Raw genomic sequence first — 27,629 nt, forward strand, 5'->3', positions numbered from 1 at the left:
AAAAAATAATGTAATTGTTTTTGGTATGAAATAAGTTACAAATAAAAAGCGGCTTAAGCTATGAAAATTATATCGATGGCCTAGTGTACGAGTATAGGTACTTACTGCTTAGGTATATAAAAAATATTATTTAAATTCCATTTGAATACACTACTACATACATTTCGAAAATATATTTCCTAAATATTATAAATATATTTATTTAATTTAAATATTTAAATTATACTTCCTAGCTCTTGTCGTTCTTATTTTCCTAAATACGTAAATAATAATATATCATATTCGAGCTAGAGGTCATATATTCACGATTGTCTTAGCAACATGACATATGAAAATTTATCATCAGGCACTTACTAAGTTGGCTTGTAGCCAACTACTTGTTTCTTTGTATCTTAACATACATTTAGAAAATGACATTCATATTATGGCTGTAATCATTTTACTACTTTTTTTACTGCAAAAGAAGTAAGAGAATTGAGAGAAAGAGAAATAACTGTTACATTTTATTAGTGCTTTTGTAAACCGAAATAGATAAATCCACGACATTTTTTTTCTAGTCGTTTAAAATATAATCTTATATATAAAATTCTCGTGTCACAATGATGATGATGATGATTCAGTAGGTCTGAGAATCGGCTACTATCTATTTTTCATACCTATAAGTGATAAGGGTTGCCGGGTCTGCTAGTAATATATAAAGTTTAACAATTCACACTTGGCCAGCATGGTTGAGTATGAGCCGATATTCTTACAATATAAGCTCAGAAGAGGAACTGTAAGCAAATTAAGACAAATAAGTACTAAAAGAAATACAATTCATTCCTGCATAATAAAAAAACCTCTTACCTATTAATAAAGTATTGATTTCTTAATGGCATTAAACAGCATTTTAATTCCATGAAACGGATATTGGAAAAATATTCTACTTTTACAATTAGTTCAAGGAATGGTACACACGACTTATAATTATACATCCGGTGCACTTATTTCTGCTTTATACGGGTTTTTTTTATGAAATAATTGTTGCAAATAATCTGTAATTAACCACAAAAAGTAATCGAAGACCTAACGTTGGTTATAGATGCGTTGCTGCCACAAGTTGCTAAACCTGGTGTAAGTGGCTCTACTTTACCACACCCTTCATCTACACACACAAGAGTATTATAGCACTGTATACCTATAGTAAACCAACAACAACAACATATTCTTTATTTGTACACGAAATATAAACAAAATATAAAACCAAACATGCCTCAACAGTACATTTTTTAAATTTTATGTGTTTCAAAATCGGTGTGTTCCACAAAATTTGTGTTCCACATATAGCCCTACATAACATAAACAAATGAATATTTTCTAATAGCTTTTTAATTCTTATCATAGTATCGTAGTGGCAAACAAAATGCAAGTTCACGGTCAATTTCTACCTATACATAAGCAAGAATAATATCAAAACATATCATTACCTGTTCCAGCCCAACTGTCACACATACGAGAGCGTGACGGTATTCTGCCCTTCGGAACGAGCTGAGCTGGTCGACCTGCTGACCTCCGAAGACATTCTGCTCGACCTCACTCAGCCCTTGTACCTGAACTTCACGCACGAGGCCATAGTGAACCGCTTCGAGAAGCGCTATGAGGCTCACGACAAGATCACCGGCGATGTGTATGTGTGCGACAAGCCGCCGGAGGACAACAGCTCTGATGAGTAAGATGACCTTTTTCGCCAGCTTTTTCACCGACCTCTTTTCACCAATGTCTTTTCACCAATCTCTTTTCACCAATCTTTTTTCACCAAGTAATATAAGTGGTAGAAATATGAAATTTCCATTTGGTGGTACATTATTTGCATTTTAACTTAAATCCTTTGTTTTAGAGGCGAAACATGCTATTTGAAATTGGTTTTAGATTTTCAAAGACTGCGGAAACCACCGTCTTCTATAAGAATTTTGAAACCCGAGACATATAATTTGACACGTCGAAAAGAACTGATTAGTTAGAAAAAAATATGTTCCTTATACAATATCTCGCATATAATATATTTTTATCCCATCTAAAATATGAATCAACTAAAAGCTACAAAATGTAAACAGTATAACCATTTTGTGGAAACTCATGTTCTTATTTCTACATTACAATCACGACTTTTAAGAGATAATTCCATTCTATTGTCCCTAATCTTATTTCCCAATTTCAACACTGGAATGAACTTGGCAAGGTTGTAAGCTATTTGGCTTACGTAAGCAGAAAATTTGGCAACCTTTTCTACGTTGTAGCGTAGCTTTCAATTGTTGTTTCGTTGATACATTATGAACATTTTAAGCACAAAATAATGATACTTTTTTGATGCGAGAAATTCTGATCACTACGTATTTTTCATAGCCAACGAGCAGCAGACTAGTTACTTTTACTATCGGCGATTCGCGTTTTGGCGATTTTAACTCTGCTGAACCGACTGCTTAGATCCTGCATCGATTTATCGCTGCATCGATCGACCAATCCAAAAGTAGACTTTTGACCAACTTTTGACCAGACCAACTTTTGCGGAGTGAAACTTTTAATAGCTGCATCTAGCTCCAAAAAAGCAGGTCGTCGATCGCCATCCCTAAAGGTAGTTAGCTGCTGGGTCCCTGACTAGTTTTATAATTTATACAGCTGCAGGCGACTGGAATTTTAGATAAGCTTCAAATTCAACAACTTCATTTGTATTCACAAACATTCGTTGTTGATACAACAGATTTAGTTAATTTGCATGTTTATTTATACAGTACAATCTACACCTATGCTTCATTGAATATACTAATTAAATATAGATTATTTACTTTCTACGTTCTGTTTACCTTTTCATGATTATATTATGTCACTCGATGTTCAAAATGTTCGCTTTAACCTCATAAAAACAGGTATATTGAGCCACGTAGAAAACGCGTTGGATGGGCTCAAGTCTCCTCGAGTTTCATATAAAATATACTGAAACAAACACTCCGCTTCGCTACGTTTTGTGTAATAGTCCATTCGCGATGGCTCTTCAGTGATACTTACCATCTTTATTGTATTGGCTTTCATAAAATAAAAATAAATAAACTCATGCCTAAATGTGATCCAAAATTACTAAATTTACAAATTTTAAATTTTCTTGCAGGCTACCACCGGACGTGGAGTTAGTTCGTCTGCAACCAGAACACATGAAGGCGGTCCACGATCTCTACCCGGCGAGCGACATCGAATGCCGTGAAGTTTTTGAGAAGCTGGTCGCCGAGCTGCCCGCTTACGGGATCTTCGTGGAAGGGCAGCTGGCAGCTTGGATGGTCCAGTCGTACTACGGCGCTATGTTCTCCATGCAAACTCGGCCGGAGTTCCGCAGGAAAGGCTACGGGATCTACTTGGCTCGGCGTCTCACTAAGGAGGTCGCCGCTCGGGGCTACAAGCCCTTCGTTGTGATTCGTCCGGAAAACGACGCGTCTCGTTCCCTCTACACCAAGCTCGGTTTCGAGAAACGTTTCCGAACGGTGCGCGCCGTGCTGCGCCCCCGCTAGCGCGTTAAAGTTGATCACTAGCAGATTTTATTTTTTTAAGACTTTTGAAAATCAATTTAGCTTGCGATCTTTGATCGTTTAGAGAATCTTAGTAGTAGCTTTAAGATTGGAGCGGCTAGTGCTCTCGGTCTGTGTGTCGCATTCGTTACTCGTTAAAACGGGATCCCTAATGTTCCGATCTATTTTGGTATTAAGGCCTTAGAGGACGACGTGTACAGATGGAAGGACCGAGGTACTTCTTTGAGGTGCTCTTAACAGATAATCAAATTGAAATGCGAAGTCATTGGTGGGCTATTTAGCATCGAGTACAATAAAGAATCGTCACGTCTTAAGAAAAGTTTGCGGAGATTTTTCCATTTGTATCGGCGGCCATTTGACAATACTTTTGAGCCAATGCTAATTTAATCTATAGAAATAGTACTTTTGAATACTTATTACACGAAGAACGATACACGAAAAGTTTTGAATGAGAAGTACATTTGCATTCAGCTCGCTTTGCCAGATTCGAGAGCTGTAGCCGTTCGCTGCGTTCTAGCGCACGCCTAGTTACTGATCTCAACGATACTAAATTGTTAAGAACTATTATGAACTAGAAACTTTAGTACATCACTACTCCGCTTAAAACATACACATACTTTAACGTTTTGAACATACTATAGGATACACCACCCTACAATGAATCGATCGACGCCTCAATTGCTGATAATAGGATAAAAAAATATAAATGCGTAGTTAGAAACTAACATCTATCTGTTTTTAAGCATTTCAATAATGCCACCGTTTTTGCCCCGGGTTTAAACGTAACACGACGAATATTATTTCGAATGATTTAATCTTAATGTCCGCCTGCTCAACCCGGCACTATGCTCGTTTCTAACTCTACATTCCCAAGCAAACTCAACTGCAGATCGATTGCCCCAACTCTATCTATATGTTTTAGCATCCTAGAATTGTGAACCGCTGACCTGAAAAGTAGTTAGGAAATCGCTAAATTGAGCACAGGACCGGTCGGATTAGGGACATTTAGGGAGGCCTATGTCTAGCAGTAAATAAAATGTCATGGCATAATTACAATATTACGACGCTTGTTACATCACAAAGAAATACAAAGGGGTACATATGAAATATAAGAATCTAAGATAAATAATATAAGAATCTGTATGTTTATTATGTTAAATATAATATTGTGATTGGATGTGTTCCGAAGCAAGTGCATAATAGTTCTTGACAACAAATTAGTTTCTATCTCATTTAGGCGAACGCTTTAATACCACTCGTTGACCGAGCGGAAACTATTCTGTCTCATGGTTTATGAAATTTTGGGACCCGTTATGATCTGAAGTGTGATAAAGACGTTAGCGTAAACGTATTTTATCTTTAAAAGAAAAAGAATACATGAGAAAGAAAGTTCCCGTCGTTGCACCAGAGTTGCACAATTAAGTATTCGACAAATAATTCTCAGGCACCGTTAATGTTACTCAACGCAATGAATATTTCTCTATCTAGTAATAATTGAATAACCACAGATTAAATAAGTTCGTATGTCAAATAATGAGATTATTTCTGGAATGAAGACTTTGCGGGTGGAATTTGTATTTTTATTTATTTGTAGATATAGGTTTGCTGAAGTATTCAATGCAGAAAGTAATACCACTGATTTCCTTCATTTTCGTATTTTTTATAGTTTTATTACAAGGTATGCTATCTAATCCGAAGATTTTTTTCACTGGAAACTGTCAAACTTACTTAACTTTATTACGATAAAGTAGAAGATACTTAAATTACACACGAAATAAGCTATCAAAATAATTACAACTAAAAATATAAGAAGTAAAATTAAAAATACATAATTAATTATAAACACTGATCATTTTTTGTGAAAATTCAGATTTTTTGTGAAAGAACAGGAAAACTGTTACGTTGTCAATATTTTTATTATCAGGAACATAGAATTTGTATAAGGATTTAATTCGTTGGTACCTAACTACATAGAAAAATAACAGTGAAGTTTCCTATATACATTTAACATTTATATTTAGTTAGTATTTTAAGAAAATAAAAATTTACAAGTTTTCAGTGAAAAAGCATTTTCCGGGATATCTTTTCTACAATAGCTTATATTGTTGGAAATCGTGAGAAATCATTTAAAATTTGATACGAAAACGTAGATAGGTAGGTATTTTAATATGGGAATCTATTTTACAATTATATATCGACGTATGTAGGTATATTGGAATGTTTGCTACTCATGATATACAGACGAGATTGTAATAATATTATTTAGTTGTGGATTTTTTACTGTATGAGTATTATCGTATATAAACCTTTATTATACTGCTTTTATATTAGTTAGTGTATATTTGGTTTGTCCTATTTATATGTGAGTTTATGTCTTCCTGAAGACTGGTGAAAGGTGAAAATACTAAAAGGCTTGAAGGGTGATTAAGACAGACAGAAAATGATCAAGACGTTACTGCTATTTGTACCTTAGTATTAATAATTGAATACCTTATATGTACAAACATGTTCCCTTTGAAAATGGCACGATATTTCGTATAAAAGTTAATTGGCAATGATGAAAAACTTTGCTCAACTTCGAGAGCTTCCACCTTACGTATCTACGAAAGTACTAACGGTGTTAAGTTTAAAATAAATTTGGCCAAATTAATCTGTTATTGTTGAAACAAATTAAATTATGGATATTCGTTGGAAATTACTGAATGGAGCAACACGCTCCAGGCCTGGCCTCCCTACTTGAGGGAAGGGCCCGTGTTCATCAGTACGATATATATGGGTTGCAGCTAATGTATGGAGAATGGTTTTTAGGCTAATCAAAAGTTTTGACTACTATTCTATGCGTTATATAAATCATCATCGAGGCACGTTACAAATAAGTGGTTGTTTAATAAGGTTACAAAGCAGAACCATCTTGAAGCTATAATTGAGAAAAAATATTAAGTAAAATTCCATATCACACGCTTTTCGAAGACTCGGACAACTGCTTTTAATCAATTTGTGGTAACAACTTACTAAACCGCGGCAGCTAAAAAACACAAGTTTTGCGGAAAATATGTGATGTAATAGGAAACATCCCTGAGAGTATAGTTTGCTCTCTAACATTTTCGTCTTCTCATAGGTGTGTGAAATAAACCAACTACCACCGAGAAAATGGTGGAAAACGACGTTAATCCCTGTAATTCTACGAACACACATACAATTACCTGTCATAAGATCTTCCTGGAAAGAATCTTTCTTCATGGAAAGTTAAATTCATAAGTTCACTCCGAAAAGGTGAACTTCTGTATAGAGATAAATATATATGTTCCGCAAACAATGTGAAGAAAAGATAAAAACAAGAAAATGCTATTATATCCTTCTAGTCTGTCTGGTCTACACTTTAAATGGCTTAAACACTAATTAAACAACCATTTATTTAAAAATAAACAGTCATTATCAACATGCAATCATGCTAAACGCTTTCCCACTTTCCTACTTCTAAGTAGGTATACGAATAAGTAGTTCGAAAATTTCGAAATTTTCTTGAAGTTATTAATTGTAAGAAAACTTTTCTGAACACTATCCCTTGCCTAAAATGAAAAGGACACTTCTCCGTCCTAATAACTGCAGTCGACGCAATATATTGTAATCGCGGTATATTTGAAAATACTTCTGCAGGAGCATAAAGAATGTAGTGTCCGTTCTGTATTGTTTATCACTAACTTACCTTGCAAAGGTATTGAGAAAGTAATAAATAAAAATGATATATATAACTTTGTTTTATTGTATACCCAATGTGTACCCTACTTTTTTTTCAGTCTGTACGTAGGTAATTAAAACTTTTGAATTTAGATATTTTCGCTGTCAAATATGTTTACAAATATATAATAATAATGATAAATAAGTTTAAATCATGAATTTAATGATAAATGGAATAAACGGAAATATTTTATAAGTCAGAGATGTAATATTAAGTAGGTATGTAGTACATATATTGCTATAATAATTTAAGAAGTTAAATTAAAGATTAAAGTTTGCTAGCTCAAAAGAAATTGCTATTAGTTACCTACGAGTATTGCCTTCAAGTATTTAAGTATGTACAAGTATATCTATAAAGTTCTCAAAAATATATTTAAGCTTAAAAAAAATAAAAACGCAACCAAAAAGGGAATGGGTGCCTACAATATTCAAAAATTGATTTAAAAAAGAATTAAAATGCATCCAATAGGAACCTATCTTGAAGCTCAAGACTTTTGACCTAGTTTCACGCCAATTAAAACGAAAAAAACATTCAGTTAAGAGCGCATACTTTAGCACGTCGAAAGACTAAGAAGACTGGCACACATATGTTTTTTTTTTTTTCTAGAAAAGATGTAACTTGAATAACATTTTAAGTGGCCGTAATTCAAAGGACAAAAGATATATCAAGTTAAAAACTTGGCACTATTATGACTTATCAATAAGCATTACTAGAAAGTTTACTGCAATAATACCTATTTACTTAATTATTTATGAAAAAAATGAAATTCCCAGTTTCTATAATCGATTTTGCAATTAGTAAACGTAAGTAGGTACTAAATTTCTGAACACATAACAATATTTTTTCATGATAGCAAACGAGAGTGTACGATCATGCATTTAAAGTCCATCTGTCATCTGGTGCTAAACGGCCACTGCCGCCCATCGACATCTGTACTTTATCAGCCTTAGATAGGATACGAGTCTTGAAGTTGGTCACATACCTCATATAAATGTCTGTTTTTCTTTCTTCACCCGTTAAACCCAAGTACTGTACAGTAACGCTTAATCCTGCTTGTTATACGGCAAAAATAAGTATGGCTGTGATCTCTACAAAGCCAAACCCGAACACTTCGTAGTTCTATTATGTACAAGGGGGCAGGTTTGCAAACAACAAAATAATAATCGAAATATTGTAATAACCGCGTGAGGTTGTGAGTTGGTAATAGGTATATAAATAATTAAACATACTACTATTTTCCTGAATTTCTTCCTAAATGAGAAACTGAGTTTATTGGTTTGTCACGCTTTCAAGCTTTAACTACCAAACCGATTGTCACGAAATGTTGTATATACATTGTCAGGGGTCCAGAAAAGGACGTAGAGTACCTTTTATCCCGAAAACAAGTACTATTCGCGAGGAATAGATAAAGACAACGATTGTCTCTGACGTCGAACCACGAGTGGAGCCGCGTATAAAAGCTGTTAATAACCAATTTAATATTTATTATAGAAACATATTAATATTGTTCAATGATATGCAACCCGTGTACATAACATTGAAACTAATAACCTGATTAAATGTAAATGGCAAAAATACTAGAAGTTAAAGAACAGAGAGATAATATAATTTAAAAATCAATAAAGCTGTCAAAATGTCAAGCTATCAACGTTGTTGTCAAAATTGACAACTGCATGTGCTAATAAAATGGCGATTGTTGTTCTTTAGCGTTCTTTATTGTTCTAATTCAGATGCATTAATTTCAGTGAGTAAACACATTTTGTATAAAGTTCCTTCAAGATGACGACCTTAATAGATAAAATAGAAAAGTTAATTAAGAGAGAGAAGACCACACCTGATCGTAAAAATGATGATTCTACGAAGTCGTCCAGTGAGATTCTCTCTGAACTATTTAGCGCATTTAATGCAGATCCCCCTAAAATTGAAGATATCCCTGTGAAGAAACCGAAAAAGACTAAAAAGAAGCATAAAAAGGAGAAAAAGAAACGTAGTCGGAGTGCTAGCAGCTGTTCAAATTCCGATTTAAGTGAACATTCCCGTAGACATAAAAAGAGGAAGAAAAGTAAGTCAAAAAAGCATAAAGATGAAGACCGTACGCCCACCAGACGGCACAGTAAAGGAAAATCTGATCAGAATCACAAGCTTGACATCCAAACAAAGGATGAGTTTGTGAAACTGGAGAGTGATGCGAAGTCTGTAGATTTAAATTCTGTGAACTCTATCAAAGCTACTTTTAAAGATGAGTTTAATAAGGTGCCAGTTTCCATATCAAGTAAGGAACCCAACAATGGTACAGTACCATTCAACACCATAGATGCTAGCCTTATTCCAATGCCGGAGTCCCCTATATCCATGAAACTGGAACCAGACAAGTCAAAACCAAAAACTGAAACAAAAGAGGCAGATGTGGACAAATCAAAAGGTAAAATACAAATCAAAAATCTCAAATTCAGTGCAGTGTTTGAAGAAACAGTTAAGAAAGCTGAAGAGGAAGCTAGGAAGAAAGCGGAGAAGGAAGAAGACGGAGAATGTACAGCTTCTTCAAGTGGTTCTGAGGAAGAGGAGGAATTGAACTCACAATTTCCAAAATCCTCTGACCCTGGTGGGATACTTAAAAAGCAAGCAGATGATGAGATAAAAGCGTAAGTATGTAAATAAACTTCTTAGGCTTATTTAATAAAAAAAACAACCACTAAAATCGAGCGCTTGTACACATGCAAGAAGTCAAGAAATATTACAAAATGGTTGGTACAATAAGATATAATATGATATGTATCATGTATATATCATATACAGAAAAAAAAAATTCCAGTATTTACTAGTAGACTTTAGTGTGTCAATTTTTACCCGACTGCCAAGGAAGGGTTATGTTTTTCGCGCGTATCTTGTATGTTTGTCTTTCTTTATTTGATTCGATCTAACTAACGGCTGGATGAATTTCAACAGTTAAGGTGTCATTATATTTGTCTCAATAACCCGAGTGTCCTTAAATAGGTGTTAGTAAAAAAAAATCAAAATGGCGGATTTTTGGCGCGAAATAGTAACACATTTAAAAAAAAAAGTTAACCGAACCTATCGAGTAGGGTATCAAATGAAAGGAAATTAAACGGAGATTATAAAAACATATATGTATATATATAAAACAGTAAGGTGACTGACTGACTGACCAACTAAATGACTTTTTCATTTTTCAGAAATCAACGTACAGCCTAAACCAAGGACTTTACAGTTCTGAAATTTTGCACATAGATTCTCTATATAGCGTGAATAAGTACTAAAAAAGGCCTTTTGGAAATTCTACCCTTAAGAGGGTAAAATAGGGGAAAACAGTTTTTTTGAAATCCTTTAATTTTGAAGCAACTACTATAAAATTTTGTATTTGGCTTTCTGGATAGGAATAAGGACGCACTTATTTATTCCCCTCCGAAAAATCAACCCCGTAGAGGGTAAAATAAGAGTTAAAAGTTCATTTGAACAATCGTCAATTTTGAAGCAAACACTATGAAATTTTGTATCAGGCTTGTTGGATAAAAATAATGAAATTCTACCTCTAACGAGGTAAAATAATGACCGATGATATATTTTATAGACCGTAAATGGTGAATTTTTTCGCGAAATAGTTACACGTTTTAAAAAAAGTTAACCAAACCTATCGAGTAGGGTGTCAAAATAAAGGAAATTAAGAGGAGATTACACATACATTATATAATATATCTTATATATAAAATTCTCGTGTTAGTTACCGTACTTCTCCGAAACGGCTTCACCGATTTTCACCAAATTTTATATACATATTTAGTAGGTCTGAGAATCGGTCACTATCTATTTTTTTACCCCTAAGTGATAAGGGTTGTTCACCCTTAACATTTTTTTTTATTTATATGGCAACAAAAAGTTTGCCGGGTCAGCTAGTACATATATACTCGTATATACACATCGAGATGACTGTCTGACTAAATGAGTGAGTTGCTGTGCTGTGTGAGTGAGATCAACGCAAAGGGAAACCGCTGAACTTAAGCGTGCTAGAATTTTACACATAGGTTCTTTATATAGCGTAAATGAGCACTACGAGGATAAAATAGGATAATATTGTTTAAATATCTTTTGGTTTTGAAGCAGACACCTACTATGAAACTTTGTATTTGGCTTTTTGGATAAAAATAATGAAATGCCTATTTCACTGCTTTTGGAAATTCTACTTCAGCCTCTTTGGTGCAGTCGGGTTTTTGATTTTTTTAATTAATTACTTGTGATCTGTTGGTTTTGTAAAAAAAACTCACAATTTATCCAAAATGCCCCAAAAAATATATAAATTAAAAAATAGAAAGGCTATTTATTTATTTATATATTTATTGTAAAAATAACACAAAGTTAAATTACAACAGGGCAGAGTTAATGCCTAATGGCATTCTCTACCAGTCAACCCTTGGTGATTGGAGAGAATTTGCAGCAGGTGTTAAATATAATACATTAAGGATAAATAAAGAATATACATATTTTATACATACATACATAAATATGTTTTAAATATAATAAATAAATATACATATAAGTGATAAGAGAGAAAAAAAAAAAAGAAGCTTTATTTGTCAGATGAGGTGCTCAGATGCTCTCGGACAAGTTTTTTGAAAAGCTATTTATGTATTTCACAATAACACAATAACATGTTGCAATGTTGTATTCTGTTTTAAAAGTGTGTATATACATTACATACATTAAAATGGTCAATTACATTCTGGTCTGAAGAATAAAGCTCCATAAAATAGCACTGGGCATCATTATGTACAAAATTTATTCATTTTCTGTGGCCATCAACATTTACAGTTATTAGTATATAAATCTCACAAAATAAGAAAACGGTGCCTCTGATGAATTAACTTCTTACATCATACTACATTATAAGGAGCATATTTTTTACAGATCTGAAGAAGAAAAAATTTCATCCAGTAAAGAGAAACAAACAGACAATTCACAGAAATCAAAAGGGGAAAGGAGTTCATCTCAGAAAAGGTATATACATTCTACTTTAATAAACCATCGATTATGTATCTCAACCCATTATGTGACATAAATGACTGTAAGGTGCTACTTTTAATATTTTGTATAAGATTTTAGATGTTTACTTCATATATTTAACAGTTAAAAAAAACAATTAAAAAGTTAACAGACTTAAATCATCTATTACAGATCATTCAGAATTTAAGTCATTGTTTTGAATATTAATTTCCAGCATAAAGCATATTATGTAAGCTACTCAAAATACCTTTATATAATAAGATTAATAAGTAATTTAAACTAACTGAAAACCAGAGCTGTGGGTAGGTGTTTTTAACCGCTCATGGCATAACTCTGAGTTTGTTCCCTTTCGCCATTATTGCAGCGCATAGTATTTTAACAGCACAAGGTAATTATAAACTTCTTTGTTTTGTTTATTGCCTTTGGTTTGTTTTGTTAACGTTTGTTTTTTTCCTTAAAATTATTTTGTGATTTTTATTTTAGTGCAATATAGTTTTAAAAAATTGTACTGTGTGCTGCAATTTTGTTGAATAAATGATATTATTATTATAATTTGATCAACTAATTTTCTGATCTGCAATTAAGCATAAAGAAATCAATTATTGTTCTATGGCTGTACATTTTTCCACAAGCAATATCTTGTATATTGTTATTTAAACATCATAATTATTTCTAGGTCAAGAAGTAAATCAAAACGCTCAAGATCGAGGTCATCATCGCGTCGTTCGGTATCGAAGCGACATCGGTACCGATCACGATCGCGATCGCGGCGGCGGAGTCGCTCGCGGCACCGATCCTCGTCTAAATCCCGGCATTCCAAGTCGAGACCACGGATTAAGAGCAGGTCCAGGTCGAGGCATAGGTCGCCACGCCCGTGGAGAAGGAGGTCTAGGTAATTGAACTTTTATTTATGCTCAATTCTCTTATATCTATGTGCATTGAAATTGTATAATTGTGGAACATGTTCCAATCCCAAAGTTGCGGAGACCCACAAACCCAATGTGCTTAGTTTCTCATTTCAGGATGAGACCAACCTTCATTCAGAGGTTCTCAAACTTAATTTCTGTATTACCCAAAGATACTCAATAGATATAATTAAAAGCTCTTTGCAACAATCTGAAATAAGTCGAAAGACAAAATCCCCGAATTTCTTCAGGCCTTTCACCTTCCCAGAACCTCCAGCGTCTTCCATAAAACGTCATCGCCCACTTTACGATATTTGAAGGTGGTAGAACCCTTTGTGGTTCGACTCCGGCAGTACCACCACCACACCTATTTCTTCCTAATAACAGCAGTGTTAGGCGCTGCTGTGTTCCGGTTGGAAGGCAGACAGACTTTTCCAAGGCGTTCCAGCTAAGTCCTCAGGGGTAGCGGCGCATCTGTGGCCGACCTCAGGTAGAAATATCTAATCCTATCTGAGGTTGATTACAGATGTTCATGGACTGCAGTAGCCACTTACCATCAGGTGGACTGCATGCTCGTCTGCTACTCTTATACTATAAAAAAAAACGAATTTAAATAAAAAAATATAAAAAATGCTCCCATAGGTCGCCAACAGGGGTGAAGTTAGCCGACAGTGAGAAGAAGCGTTTGTTAGAAGTGGCGCGACGTAACGCTATCAACATGCTGAAGAACGGCGCCGTGCCGGCCGGTGCCGCTGCTCTGCCGCCACACACGAGGAACCAAGTCATGGCTGCTATACAGTCGGGAGGTACTCACTTAATTTATTTACACGACGACCCGTGACGTAGCGGGCAACATACGCGCAGAGGGTTCCGGGTTCGAACCCGGCCAAAGAAATATCTGAATGACGAATTTAGATTTGTAGTCTGAATCTGGGTGTTTGTAAAATATGCAGTGTATGAGCTCTATCTTTGCATATGTTTTTTTTTTCTATTTTATTTTTTTGTGTTAATGTATGTAATTTCCATGATTTATTTCTTACAAATACATAAATGCATACAATTAAATAAAATTTGGTCTTTTAATTTCTTTTATTGAACAATATTTGCAAAAGCAGCTATTTAATTAAAAGTAGGTATATAAGGGCTTTTCTTTTTCAGGTAAATCAGTAGATGAACTAACAGATTTTTGTAAGCATCTATCCAAGAAGGAGGCTCTAGGCGAACTGTCTTCGGTTTCTTCAAATGATGAGGACATGAGTGACAATGAGGACACCATCGCTTTCCACCATCCTTTCTTAGTTAAGGAGAAGGCACCTATTATTATGAATATCAGAGTGAGTACAACAATAATATACACTTCATATAAATGAAACAATTGTTTTCTTTGAAGTGAATAATGAAAGGCAAATAAGTAACCTTCAATCTAATCACACTTTCTAAAAGCATTTTTACAAGATGAACAGTTAATTAATTGACATTCTGAAGTACGTGAGTTTTGGAATATTATAATAATGTTTACTAATTCGATACTTGGCCAATTTTTTTTGTATAACCTGTTAATTTTTAGTAATCAAGTATTACATAAAAAACATTATACTTTTGTATAAAGCCATATAATATATAATAATATTGTGTTTGAATTTAAATCCCTTTTTTTCGAATAGCAGGCTTTTTTGATTAATAATTAATACCCTAAATGACTCGTATTTATTCAGGGCGGAGCACCTCTACCAACAAAAGTGAGCACATTGCCGATAGCCAACAAGGAAGAGTTACGGCTTCAGTTCCCCGTGTCGTCAGGCACGCAACACAGAGAAAAGGCCTCCGAATGGGTTCCCGTGTCGCCCAAGAAGGATGACAATATGGTAACATTTTAAAATTACACTAAGAAATATGCTATTAGTTTACAAAATTAAAATATCTTCAAAAAAAGTATCAAAATGTTATCTTAAAATCAGTTGAACCAGTTTTGACAAGCAATAAATCTCACAGAATTATTAATTATGACTTTTTTTATCAAAATAAGACTCCTTGTATAACTTTGTAGTGTATTTAATTTCTTGTATCATATTTTACTTACGTCTATAATAGCCAAAGTCTGTAAATATCACATAATATCGCTAAGTGGCGAACATTTTTACCATTTTTATTTAAAAAAAAATATATTTTGATGTCGAAACATAACTAAGAGAAAATCTGTTGATAATACTATAATAATAAATTATTTTGTTTTTAGCAATTGGCGAAGTTGAATTCGAAACCAGCACCTTCTCCTGTACCACCACCAGCACTCACAGCACCGAAGTAAGTAACTCTACAAACTACCCTATATATAGCTGTTAAGTAACGAATACTTTTATTATTAACACGTTCAATGCCATTATGATTTTGTTAATTCCTTCTGAGGTACTACATACTAATTTAAATGAACTCGCCCGGCGAGTCGCCAGCACATAACGAAATTTATGACGACTTGCAAGGCGAGTCGTTGGCACTGAATGTGTTAAGTATCTCAATCAAACACATTTTCATATAGTATTAGTTAAATAAAAAAATATCTTAATACGGTTTTTCAAAGTGACTTGATTTATCTTTTTTTATTTTCATAGGATACCTTTAGCATTGCCAGAACCTCCGAAAAATACACCTGTTTACATGAAAGGATTTACTTCGGGAAGCGGTAAGTCTAAAATAGTCGCTTAACTTAAATACAATTGTTAATTTGTACCTAAAAATTTTCGTAATGTAACGTATCAGTATTATTCTATATCCATACCATAATCCTAAATATTTCTAAAATAAAATATAGCTTATATTATTCCAAGTAAGGTCCACTTTGTGAAAGCCCTATAAAAACATTGATGTTTTAAATACATTGGTCAGTACAACTTTTCTTACGATTTCTCATTGGTTCCAGAATTACACACAGTACCAGCTTTACCGGCGCCGGGACCACAAGCGCTACCGCCAAATATGGAGTCCAGAATTGTGAGTCTGACGTTTTTGTTCATAAATTTGAAGTTGCAAATCTGTATACAGTCCACCACATGGATGCTAACCAGAAACCTATACCTAACCATGTGAGCAAAATTGGGCTTTTACGACCTTCTAAGACCTGAACAACAATGTTCTTATTACAAATGTTACAAGGCAGAATAGTGCGTTTCCCACTCGAACCCTGAGCTCTACCATTTACCAATTCTACCATTCTATTTTCAAAACATATGTGATGATGAATTCTAAAAAAGATGGTGTTATAGAATATAAATAATTTTGCAGGATGTGGCATCGATCGTGTCGCAGAAGCTGTCGCTAATCCGCAAGGAACAAGAGCAAAATGAAATATGTGAAACGCGTGGTGTAAGTACTGGAAATATGATTGTTAAAAGAATTTGTTTTAAATCTTTTAAATCTATATTTTAGATATCTACACAAGAAGTTCATATCTGTATTCAGATCTACTGGTGTCATATTCACAAAAACTAGAGTTAGAAAACATAATTTTGTTTCAACCCAGTTCTCATAGGCAAGAGATTATCTTTTCGTAACACATATTTATATAATATTTTGTGTTTTATATAAAGTGTCGATTTTTGGAAATGAATCCAATAAATCAATTTTCTATTATGTATCCAGTTTGGGTGGGCGAAAACAGCGTTGGGTCAGTTCACGGGCAGCACGGGCGCCAACATCCTGACGCCGCGCGAGCTGGCCAGCGGCACGCAGGCGTGGGCCAAGAAGGTACGCTCGCACACACGCGACCACACTACGCTTCACACCTACACGTTGCCAAACACACGATTGACTACGATTTTTTTGTTCTGTTCATCACAAAATTATTTGAAACGTAGTAGATTTGAAATAGTATTGAGTTTTCACATGATGTTTTAAAGCTTTTTGAGTTAAAATCTTTAGTAGTTGTCAGTTTGCCTCAAACTGCATTTATTTTGAATTCGTTTTGTGATGATCGAGATTATTTTTTTAATTTCAGTATTAAATAAAACCTGTATGGAGTTCTTTCGTGACATTTTTTAAAATTAAAACATATATAGAAACAAAAACAAATATAGACTGAATAGAAAAAATATTTAGTTACATTACAATCTGTCATTTACTACTTGTTCACAATGAAAGTTTACTCCAAACATTTGGTTCTATTTAATACTGATAGCAAGTGATGTGCCAGTATATCATATTAGGATACTTAGAAAACAATAGAAGAATTATAATAAATAATCGTTTATTACAACATTTTTCATATAGTACACTTAATATTAAATTGTTTTGTCAACATTATGTTAATCAATTGATACTATTTCATTTGATAGGAAAAAAGTCGAAACGACTATACAGATTAGTTGTTAAATTATTTATTTATTGGCACATCACTGCAGCAAGCCTCTCTCAATAACTTTTCTTTCAGTTCGAAGCGCAGTACGGGATTCGCGTTACAGTCGTCACTCTATGATGCAGTCGCTGCCCGGTCAGAACCCATAATACAATAGTATTATCCTTTCTGACCTCATAATGTCCGCGTGGTGGTTACAACATTGTTTGTTTTGCTCCCTTGCTTTTAGATGGCATATAATTCAACGTTTTTTCACTACAGTGATATTATAGAGCACAATATTCACTTGGGATTACAATATAGGAAAATTAAGACTTGCAGTAAACAACACTCGGGAAAATATATCATACTTTTGTATTAGTTGATTCGTTCCAGTATTACTAACAAATATAACAAATAACGATAAATATTAACATAAAGAAAGCATGAAATAATTAATGAGCTTAAATATTTCTTGATTAACTATGAATAATTTAATAAAATTAACTTGATAATAATTATTATTTAAATTTAAAATTAGTTTTAAAAAGGATTCTATTTATTTGTTTTTCTGTAGACCGCCTGTCTATGATATAACTAATACGTAAAAAAACTAATTATGATGTATGGCGGCGTTATTTCACTTCAACCGTTGCAATGTCTCAATGCTGGGCACATGATTCCTCTTACAAGGCAGGTCTGGAATATATTTTGCTGTTCCTATATAAGATTGTTTATCTTGAAGGGAATTAAGGAGCTTAATGGTAGTGTTTTAGTTCTATGCCAACTGTCATTATTTATTTATTCATTGTTTACAAAATCGTATTAAGTCACCTAACTACTGTTATATCCACATAATTGTAGTTTATTGTATACAAATTTAATCATATGCATAATATCTTGAAATTATGTCATTTTTCATAACAAATATTATCAATATTTATCAATATGTTTTGCACATTTTTATCTCTGCCATTGATCTTGAAAACGTGAAGGTTAATATGTTTTCACATATTATTATTATTTTTAAGTATGTCACTTTTATTAATTTCAATTGTAAAAAAATAATAATTTGTATTTGTGTTATGTTTATCATAATATTAAGTCATATCATAATTATACATTAATTGTATATGTAATATTTACATGCAGACATTATTATTATTCTTTACTAGAAAGTAATATTATTATGATCCGCTTTATTGTTAAAGTAATGGTAGCACCCTGCTTAATATTCCTGTTAAAAATAAGCGAATATTGTTGTAACCATCACAATAATAAAACGTTGATTCTCGTATAGTGTAATGAGAGAACTTTCGCAGTTCGCTCCTTACACCGAATACAATCATTGCTCAATATGAAATGGTAATAATCATGCCATTTTAAATGGCATGTAAATTATCATAAAAGCATACAAATATTCAGTTTTCCCCACATTCTTATTAAGACTGACTTGTATTATCTCTGCATTTAAACTGCATTTAACCTTTTATATTTTGGTAATGAGAATGAGATTTAAATGTTTATCATTACCAAGCATTCAAATACTTATAAACAAACCTTGTCTTTAAAATAAGACAATATAATATTGTTAACGTTCACATTTAAAGTCAGTCTTTGTCCTCCAACTCAAAGAATTAATGAGCCTTGTAATTCTTTGAGCCCGCAATTTACGCAGTTATATTTACTAGCAACTAAGTATAACTTGCCTATGTAAATGTATGTGGCTCCTAGAAAAGCCAGGCTTGAATGGGGAATACGCGAATATTTGTTGCAGCTTGTATGTGATGAGGGGACGCGAGCGCTACGATACGTGATGGTCGACAGGTGATAGACGCAATACTAACAATGTTGCCATTGTACAAAGGTAAGTATCTACGGGAGGGGAGGAACTTTACAAGAAAATGGGTCGTGACAAAAATTTATACAGCACTTTGTCTTTAAATCTACTTGTTTTAATTATAAATTGTAATGATGTGTGCAATGTTTTTGTTGATTCTGGATTCTGTTTTGGGTTTTATCGTTTTGAATGTTTTTAATATTGGCAAGCTTCATGTGGAAGATTACATCACTATTTTTATACTCCGAGAAGGCTTTATGTATTTTGCTGTGTGAAAACGGTTTAAGGTGAAATTAAAATAATTTTATGAATGTTTTGACACCGTTACTGTTACTAGTTAGGATATTTTTTCCTTTATTAAGGTACTTGATATAGTTCTTCGACAGACTCCTAGAAAATGTTAATAATTGTAATGCTTAAAAGTATATCAACTGTACTATTTTATATTGCAGGATCTGGTCTAATGTCTAAATAATGCTATAAAATTGAATATAATAAAATTACTGTCATTATAAAGTCTTATCGGATTATAATAGAATCTCATTCTACAAGTTATGATATAGGAAGCCATTTATAAAATAGACTTTGTGTAGGATCAATTGGTTCGGGCGGCGCCTGTGGAGGGAGGTATGGGGATGCACCTTCTCCAGAAAATGGGCTGGACTCCAGGACAAGGGCTCGGAAAAGAAGGTACAGGGACACTACAGCCGCTGTTACTTGAAGTCAAGTTGGACACCCGAGGCCTTCAGGCAAGAGAGGAGATTGGTAGTAAATATGTAAGTATGTAAATCTTGTCACTAAACTATAACAATATGAAAAATTTTTGCAAAGTTTATGATCTACGCACATTTCTTTAAAAATATGTCCAGTTTGTGTTACAAAAATATTTTTATTGACTTTTATTTATGATTGTGGTTATCATAAGAACTTGAAGTTTTATCTGATAATATCTGTTGATAACTTTAGTATAATATGCACAACCCCTAATTAAACCTATGTTTACACAATGTAATATGTAATACATATAAATCAATATGATGATGTATTACTTTTGTAAAATAATTAAGCTAATGTTGTTAAAATTTCTTAACAGTCAAAGCCACAACGGCTTGGTCGCAGAGGTCCCGCGCCGCTCGTCGCAGGTGGGAAGCACCCAGTATCGTTGCTGGGTGAATACTGCTCCAAACAGAAACTCGGTCCACCAGAATACACACTCTGCTTTGAGTGTGGACCTGATCACAAAAAGAACTTTTTATTTAAGGTATGTGTACATAAAAGTTCAAATACACAGCTGACATGATACAGTTTATAGTTAAGAAATTTCGAAATTGAGTACCAACACTTGAAGATAATTATAAATTTGGAAGAGTAAGATTATATAAATGAGTGTAACAATAATGTTACCCAAGTTATTTGTTGTTAAATACCATTTGTCTAAATCATTTTAAAATATGGAGTTCAGAACTGCTTATCATTCTTTCCAAGTATTAATTGCTAAAACTAACACACCTTTTTGGCAACATTATGAAAAACAGCAAGAATTCAAGTTTTTATACAATTTTCTTAACTAAAAATCAAGTAAATAATTTTGTAATTACATTTAATTACAACCTATATTATCTATTTTGGCAGGTAAAAGTGGCGACGGTAGAATACCAGCCGGCAGTGGCCAGCGCGAACAAGAAGCAAGCCAAAGCTGACGCGGCTCAATTGGCGTTGCAAAAACTAGGCATATTGCCAAACGCTTAAATGTACAATCAGTTTTCAATAAGTAAATTTAATTTAAGAATTATGTTTTTTTATTTCTATCCTACTTTTATTCAGTATGATTAGAAAACAACAGTATTTTCTGTATACCAAAATACAAGACAATGTATTCTCATTAGATTAAAACTTAGTTCTTTGGACCTACATTATTCAGGTTTCAAAATTCTGAATTTGTGTTAAAAAAAACACTTACCAATTTGCTTTTTTATAATGGAACACCTATTAATGATATATTTAAAGTTGTAACAGTTATTTTAATAAAAGCAGATATAATAATATAAAAACAAATGGCGTCTTAATTTAATAAGACGCCATTTGTTTTTTCTTTCATTTTTTTACAATATACCATATAAGTACCAGCCTTACCGTACCAGTATTACATAAAAAAAAATTAAAAAACTACAAATTGTGTTTTCTACATGTGGCACAATATTACGATTGTAACAAAAAAATCATGCTATGTTATTTAGTAAAAAAAAATGCAAGTTCGTTTTTTTTACATGGAAAAATTAAACACTCATTATTCAGCATCATTTATTTTAAATAAATTTTCAACAATAAATAACTTTACTACAGATGGGAAAGGTTTTTAATTTATTGATATTGCTAATATACTTGATACATTTTTGTGCAGACAAAAGTTCAAATCGACTTGTCTTTAATTTTTTGAGTAACAACTACTTTAACCTAAGGTCTTTCCTTACGACTCTTAATACAATCACAGATCTGTTCCAACAATGAGCCATACACTTGGCAACTATAACTAAACTCATAGGAAATGTCCTGAATAAGCCTAATCTATGCCTGATAATGGTATGGTCATATTATTAACCGATTCCATGCAGATGGCACCACAGTTGTGCCAAATCACCCACAGTTGTGCCACATCCTCATGGAATCGGGTTAATATGTCATATTATATCATGTATAATTCAAGTAATAGTTGCCAAATGTGTGGTAATCCTTAGCCTCTGATCTCTACTCCTTATTTTGCTGCTTGATTCTGTAGTCCGATAGAGCTGCCTTGATGGCATCTTCAGCAAGCACTGTAAAAATAAAGAATTGTTACAGATATTTGCTTATTTAGGTTAGTAAATTTGTAAAAAATATAGTAACAGTTCTAGTATATGATGCAGAGAAATATAATGCAAGTAATTTATGATAATATAATATTATTCATTGTGTTAAAAAGAAATACTTTTTTGCAACAACTATCACAACAGAATTGTACCACACATGGCTATATGCAAACTATTTATGAATATATTTCACAATCTTACATAAATATGATGCAAGACATTCATGAAATATAATCAAATTCTATAAAGAGCCTGCGATCTCCAGATCTTTGAGCACTTCTATCTTAATTGGTGTAAATTAATAATGTCCATGGACAGCTGAGACCAATTAACATTATTTGAACTAGCCTCTACTTTTTATTGTAAATTTATTTTTTATTGACATATATTGACAAACAAGCCATAATTACTGGAGCAATGCAGCTTGACTGGTGGCAGCGACAATTCCTTAGCAATATCAGTATTCTTCAGCTTCAGCGCCTCGTCCACAGTCTTGCCCTTCACCCACTCCGTAGCCAGAGAGCTCGACGCAATAGCAGAACCACAGCCGAAGGTTTTGAACTTCGCGTCAATAATCTTCCCATTCTCATCTACTTTGATCTGGAGTTTCATAACGTCGCCACAAGCGGGCGCTCCGACCAGGCCAGTGCCCACATTTTTATCCTTTTTATCCATCGAACCAACATTACGAGGATTTTCGTAGTGATCGATAACCTGTAAATATGTTTTCACATGTATTACATCATGGAAAGTATCCCAAAATTCGAGCGCCGAGTAAATCGATAATCCTTGACATTGCAAAAGGAAAACAAACTTACATTTGCGTGATACGCCACGGTCTGAGCGACGTTCAGGTTACTGCGGCTTCGTAGGCATAAGCATCTCATAATATTGGGAAGTACGTAAGCCATTTTGTACTATTATAACACGAATTTCAGTTGTGTATGCTTAAAAATTTCACGCCACTTCGCACTTCGCAGTACGAAGAACGATCGAGATTCGAGATTATGTCAACTCAACTGTCAAGTTGTCAACTTGGGTGACAACTGATACCACAGAATACCTATACTCCTAACGGACAATCCAATCAATAATCATAGCCTATATACCTAATGAGTATCGGTACGCAAAGAGTACAGTAACCTATATACCGGTACCGATTGAGTATACAAAACATACGAAATTAAAACTATATTTTTAAACAACATTGCATAGTATGTATGTATTTGTACACACCTATTGTAACTATAAAATATAACAACCTTAATTATGCGTCTTCTTTAAAAAAGTAGAAAATATTAAATTGAAATTCCCAATAAGACTAATATTATGTGTATATACGATTTTTAGTTTCTTTTTGGGATTGGTACAAATATTTTAATTATTTGAATTGTCTTTATTCCAAACAAAATATGCGTATAATATCGGTAATGGATAGGTAAAGTAAAGGTAAGCGGTTACCCAAAGAGTATAGTAGCCGATATAGGCGGTAACTCACTATTTATACTCTCTAGTATATTAGTATACTAGTAAGTAAGTAAGTATACGTTATACTCATACTCATACCAACTACGCAAATAGTTAGCCGGCAAACATGACAATCGGATTTCGTGCGTTTTCGAGGCTTGTCGCGCCGATCGTTGGGAACGTACTTTGTTTATCTCGAGCACAACTTAGTACAATGTATGTAGAAATATTTTATTTTTATTTAAATAACTAATATATAAATCTTATCCAAAGGTGTATTATGCAAGAACTGGCCGGTGTGACATAATATTTGTCAATTAATTTTGACGGACTTGACGTAACTACGATGCAATGATTGCAATGCAGTCTTGAATTTTGTTATTACTTGTTTACACATTATCTTTATTATCGTTTTGATAAAACTTATTCTAATAGCTATTGATTTGATATTGTCCTACAGAAAAATGGCAGATAACAATCCAGACTACAAAATGGCGAATTCAATTTACGAATTCAGTGTGAAAAATATCAAAGGCGAAGATGTAAAGTTGGATGCTTACAAAGGTCATGTTTGTATCATTGTGAATGTGGCTTCCAAGTGTGGATTAACAGCCAATAACTACAAGCAACTCAATGAGCTGTACGATCAGTATGCAGAAAGCAAAGGTAAATGCATAGTACTTACTAAAATTATATTTCGCTGGCACAATAGCCAGTTCTACCTTTTTCCGCGCTAGTCAGTTAGCGTGGTTTAATGCACTTCATAATTTCTCAATATATCTACAAATTTTTCTTTAGCAAGCATGGGAAATAGAAATTTTGTAGGAATTCCTAAATAGAAGAAGTCCATAGGTGACGGTGGCCACTCAACATGATACACTCATCTCAACATGTTTGTTCATTTAGAGGATCTACAATACTTATCATAGGGGGGGGGGGGGGATTACGGTTCTTACGGCGCCAAGATTTGAATGCGGATCCGTATAGATTTCGATGAGACAAGACGAAAAGTAAGAATAAATTTTTTTGATATCTCGCTTAGTTTTCGAGATATCGATACTCAAAAATTATTCGAAAATTTCGATTTTTTGCGTTTTAAAAGTGAAATTGCCGAGGAACGGCGCAGCGGAAACGGGTGCGACTGGTATCTCCGGATAGGGGAGGACGTGCAGAATACGGTAGAAGAAAAATGAAGAGAATTCGTTAAGAAGCGGCGGAGGAAAATGTGAAAAACCAAAGATTGATTTTTGAAAATCGGAGAAAATTATATTTAAAAATTTAGAAAACGGAGAGAAACGGAAGTAGTATGTGCGAAAAGGTATCGTTGAGACGAGTACGATGGTATAAAATAATTAGAAATCGGGCAAGGGACAACGAAGTTAGAGGTGATTGAAATTTGAGTTGGTATTGGTTAGGTTAGGTTAGGTTAGGTTAGGTTTTTTTTAATTATTATTATTATTATCATAATAATAGTGATAATCATAATAAAGGATAAAATATATCTTCAAAAAATTTTTTCAATAAAATTCCAACATTTTTAATAATGTATTTATTAATATCTTGAAAACTAAGCAAGATATCGAAAAAAAATATTCTTTGTTTTCGTTTTCTTTTCCAAAAATCTATCGAAATACATCATTAAAAGAATATTTTTTTTTTTTATTTTTCGATTTTTAAATATCGATATCTCGAAAACTAAGCGAGATATCAAAAAAATTTATTCTTACTTTTCGTCTTGTCTCGTCGAGATCTATAAGGATCCGCATTCAAATTTTGGCGCCGTAAGAATCGTAATCGTGCCTTATCATAAATAATGTTAGACAATTAATGCATGCTTTTCTGAATAGAATGTCTTGCTTCAACATGCGTTTCTGAATAGAATGTCTTGCTTTTAGACTGCTACTTTAAGAGACTTGTGATCGAATTTTATGAGAAATTATACTTTTACAGGTCTCCGCATATTGGCATTCCCTTGCAACCAATTTGCTGGGCAGGAGCCTGGGGACGCTGAGCAAATACAATGTTTCATAGCCGATCGTAAAGTCAAGTTTGATTTGTTTGAAAAAATTGATGTCAACGGTGACTCAGCGCATCCACTGTGGAAGTTCTTGAAGGTAACCTTTATGCACACTTATCGATAAAGCTGCTATTTTTAAAACAACAATCTCCATGACTCATAGTATTGAAATATTCAACTCTATATTCAACAATAAGTATATTGTTATTTACAATAAGTATATTGTAAATTGATTGTTACAAGCTGTGGATTTTGTGAATTAAATAAATAAATAAATAAATAAACATAAGACTAAGCGGAGCTTCATAAAGTATTTATGTTTGTGACCTAAATTACTCATGATTGCTATGGGTACCGAGTACTGATTATTTATTCAATACTCTACCATAGAAATAACTCGTGTTCATTGCTGGATATTGATTTGTTAATAGTATTGTATGATAGCGAGGTTTAATTTCACTTGGTTCTAGTTTATTTTTTATGATGTTCATTTGACAAATATAAAAGTACAAGTATAATTTTTTTACACTATAGTGTGTACCACAACCCACAAAAATGAAATCTTTATTATATAAAGTAATTACTAAATGTAGGTTTATTTAAACAATCATTCATTCCAAATTAAATGCTGATAGTATTCTGTATTGATATTGATTGGTAAATATTTATTTAAGATATAATGAAATTGTTCTGTTTATAGCATTTATTCTAGAATATGTCTATCTTTACAGTACAAGCAAGGTGGCACCTTGGGCAGCTTTATCAAGTGGAACTTCACAAAATTCATTGTTGACAAGGAAGGAGTACCAGTGGAAAGACATGGACCCAATACAGATCCCTTGGACCTTGTCAAGTCTCTCGAAAAGTACTGGTAAATGGAAAATATAATCGAGAAAGTACAAGCACTTTTTAAATACACTATGTTCATCTTAAGCATCTTTACTGTCTAGCACTTGGTGTCTGCTTAATACAATGTTGTAAATTGTGATTTGTAAGCATAAGGTTTTGTTTTAGTGTGTTGGTAGCGTCTTATAATAATTATATAGTAGTGACGTCAATATACAAGCTACAAAAATTAAATAAAATTAAAAATTATGTGTATTGATGAAAAATTGTGTTTATTTATTATTGTTGAAAATTTATCTGAATAAAATATTTGTCATTATGTTACTACGATTGTATCTAAAAAAAATTAATGACTTTGTTTTGTTTCTTGTTAAGTATCATTTTCGAAAAAGCTTAATGATATTACAAGATTGTTTGATTGTATCTTTTTAATTGAAACATCACAGAAATATTTGTAACAAGATATTTTTTATTTTGTATTTCATTTTATTTTACCTTGTTTACTGTTTTATTTTATATTTTGATTTTTTTTATTACTTTCTAGTTTCTTTTACCTCATTATTTGCATTTTGAAAATGTATTGATGGAACTCCATGCATACTGCAATAGTTTCGTTGAATACACTATTTTATATGAGGTGACACTTTATTGTCTATTGTTATACACTTGAATATTTAATAAATATATTAAAGGTAATAATTTGCTGTTTTATTCGAACCTAAAATTAATATACATTAAAATTATATATCTACACAGTCCGTCCCTGCTTGATGAATTGAAACCGGTGTTAAACAATAGTCTATTTTACGTGAATTCATTATTTTTTAATTTAAAATAATTCTCCAAGTACGAGTCGAGCTCGCATATGAAAGCTTCCGTACCAAATGTTCATTATTTTTTATTATTTTTATTCATTTTATTATTTTCAACATGGAACAGAAAAAACAACTTTTCTATGATTTTCAACAACACTTAGTTATATGACCCAACAATAGATGGCGTGCGGGTGATGATGAATGATACATAAAATTTAAACAATACATAGTTATATGACACAAAAATAGATGGCGTT

The 27,629-nt window shown here is 33.0% G+C and overlaps 4 protein-coding genes across 8 annotated transcripts in view; 3 read left to right on the forward strand and 1 right to left on the reverse strand.

Moving 5' to 3' along the window:
- Positions 1-6,768, forward strand: part of LOC140744789 (uncharacterized) — a 38,296-nt gene extending 31,528 nt beyond the window's left edge. Inside the window, exons 4-5 of the mRNA XM_073076449.1 lie at positions 1,476-1,708; positions 3,143-6,768. Of these exons, the coding sequence (XP_072932550.1) occupies positions 1,476-1,708; positions 3,143-3,536 (627 nt within the window). The 3' untranslated portion in view covers positions 3,537-6,768. The remainder of the gene's footprint in view (positions 1-1,475; positions 1,709-3,142) is intronic.
- Positions 6,769-8,947: 2,179 nt separating this feature from the next.
- Positions 8,948-21,170, forward strand: Son (Son RNA binding protein). Of its 5 annotated transcripts, XM_073076450.1 has the most exons (14): positions 8,948-9,935; positions 12,214-12,303; positions 12,986-13,201; positions 13,857-14,020; positions 14,373-14,548; positions 14,930-15,079; positions 15,451-15,518; positions 15,824-15,894; positions 16,132-16,202; positions 16,494-16,574; positions 16,851-16,955; positions 19,975-20,157; positions 20,475-20,642; positions 21,014-21,170. In XM_073076450.1, exons 1-14 carry the CDS (start codon positions 9,073-9,075, stop codon positions 21,128-21,130), a joined length of 2,523 nt encoding a protein of 840 aa, XP_072932551.1. In that variant the 5' UTR covers positions 8,948-9,072; the 3' UTR covers positions 21,131-21,170. The 5 variants fall into 5 exon arrangements, with proteins under 5 accessions (XP_072932551.1, XP_072932553.1, XP_072932556.1 ...); XM_073076452.1 differs by lacking the exons at positions 20,475-20,642; positions 21,014-21,170 and adding an exon at positions 19,319-19,408 and having other exon boundaries at positions 19,975-20,113; XM_073076455.1 differs by lacking the exons at positions 20,475-20,642; positions 21,014-21,170 and adding an exon at positions 17,638-17,697 and having other exon boundaries at positions 19,319-20,012.
- A 498-nt stretch (positions 21,171-21,668) lies between these two features.
- Positions 21,669-23,252, reverse strand: IscU (Iron-sulfur cluster assembly enzyme). The gene is made up of 3 exons (XM_073076456.1): positions 23,046-23,252; positions 22,638-22,941; positions 21,669-22,194 (listed from the first exon to the last, which is right to left on the reverse strand). The coding sequence occupies exons 1-3, from the start codon at positions 23,136-23,138 to the stop codon at positions 22,127-22,129; spliced, it is 465 nt and encodes a 154-aa protein (XP_072932557.1). The 5' UTR covers positions 23,139-23,252; the 3' UTR covers positions 21,669-22,126.
- A 521-nt stretch (positions 23,253-23,773) lies between these two features.
- Gtpx (phospholipid hydroperoxide glutathione peroxidase Gtpx) lies at positions 23,774-27,256 on the forward strand. Its single transcript, XM_073076457.1, has 4 exons — positions 23,774-23,910; positions 24,155-24,360; positions 25,645-25,808; positions 26,443-27,256. The coding sequence occupies exons 1-4, from the start codon at positions 23,822-23,824 to the stop codon at positions 26,584-26,586; spliced, it is 603 nt and encodes a 200-aa protein (XP_072932558.1). The 5' UTR covers positions 23,774-23,821; the 3' UTR covers positions 26,587-27,256.
- The last annotated feature ends 373 nt before the right edge of the window (positions 27,257-27,629 follow it).

The sequence above is a fragment of the Epargyreus clarus genome, unplaced genomic scaffold, assembly GCF_041222505.1.
Source record: "Epargyreus clarus isolate Ecla_fem2 unplaced genomic scaffold, WU_Ecla_fem_2.2 ptg000009l, whole genome shotgun sequence".
NCBI lineage: Eukaryota > Metazoa > Arthropoda > Insecta > Lepidoptera > Hesperiidae > Epargyreus > Epargyreus clarus.

Coding starts and splice junctions, on each gene's coding strand:
- Son (XM_073076450.1), top strand. CDS start 9,073: ATGACGACCTTAATAGATAAAATAGAAAAGTTAATTAAGAGAGAGAAG. Junction 15,519..15,823: donor CCAGCACTCACAGCACCGAA/GTAAGTAACTCT, acceptor TTATTTTCATAG/GATACCTTTAGCATTGCCAG. Junction 16,203..16,493: donor CAAATATGGAGTCCAGAATT/GTGAGTCTGACG, acceptor ATAATTTTGCAG/GATGTGGCATCGATCGTGTC.
- IscU (XM_073076456.1), bottom strand. CDS start 23,138: ATGGCTTACGTACTTCCCAATATTATGAGATGCTTATGCCTACGAAGC. Junction 22,942..23,045: donor CCGTGGCGTATCACGCAAAT/GTAAGTTTGTTT, acceptor ACATATTTACAG/GTTATCGATCACTACGAAAA. Junction 22,195..22,637: donor AGTCAAGCTGCATTGCTCCA/GTAATTATGGCT, acceptor TTATTTTTACAG/TGCTTGCTGAAGATGCCATC.
- Gtpx (XM_073076457.1), top strand. CDS start 23,822: ATGACAATCGGATTTCGTGCGTTTTCGAGGCTTGTCGCGCCGATCGTT. Junction 23,911..24,154: donor CGAGCACAACTTAGTACAAT/GTATGTAGAAAT, acceptor ATTGTCCTACAG/AAAAATGGCAGATAACAATC. Junction 24,361..25,644: donor TCAGTATGCAGAAAGCAAAG/GTAAATGCATAG, acceptor ATACTTTTACAG/GTCTCCGCATATTGGCATTC.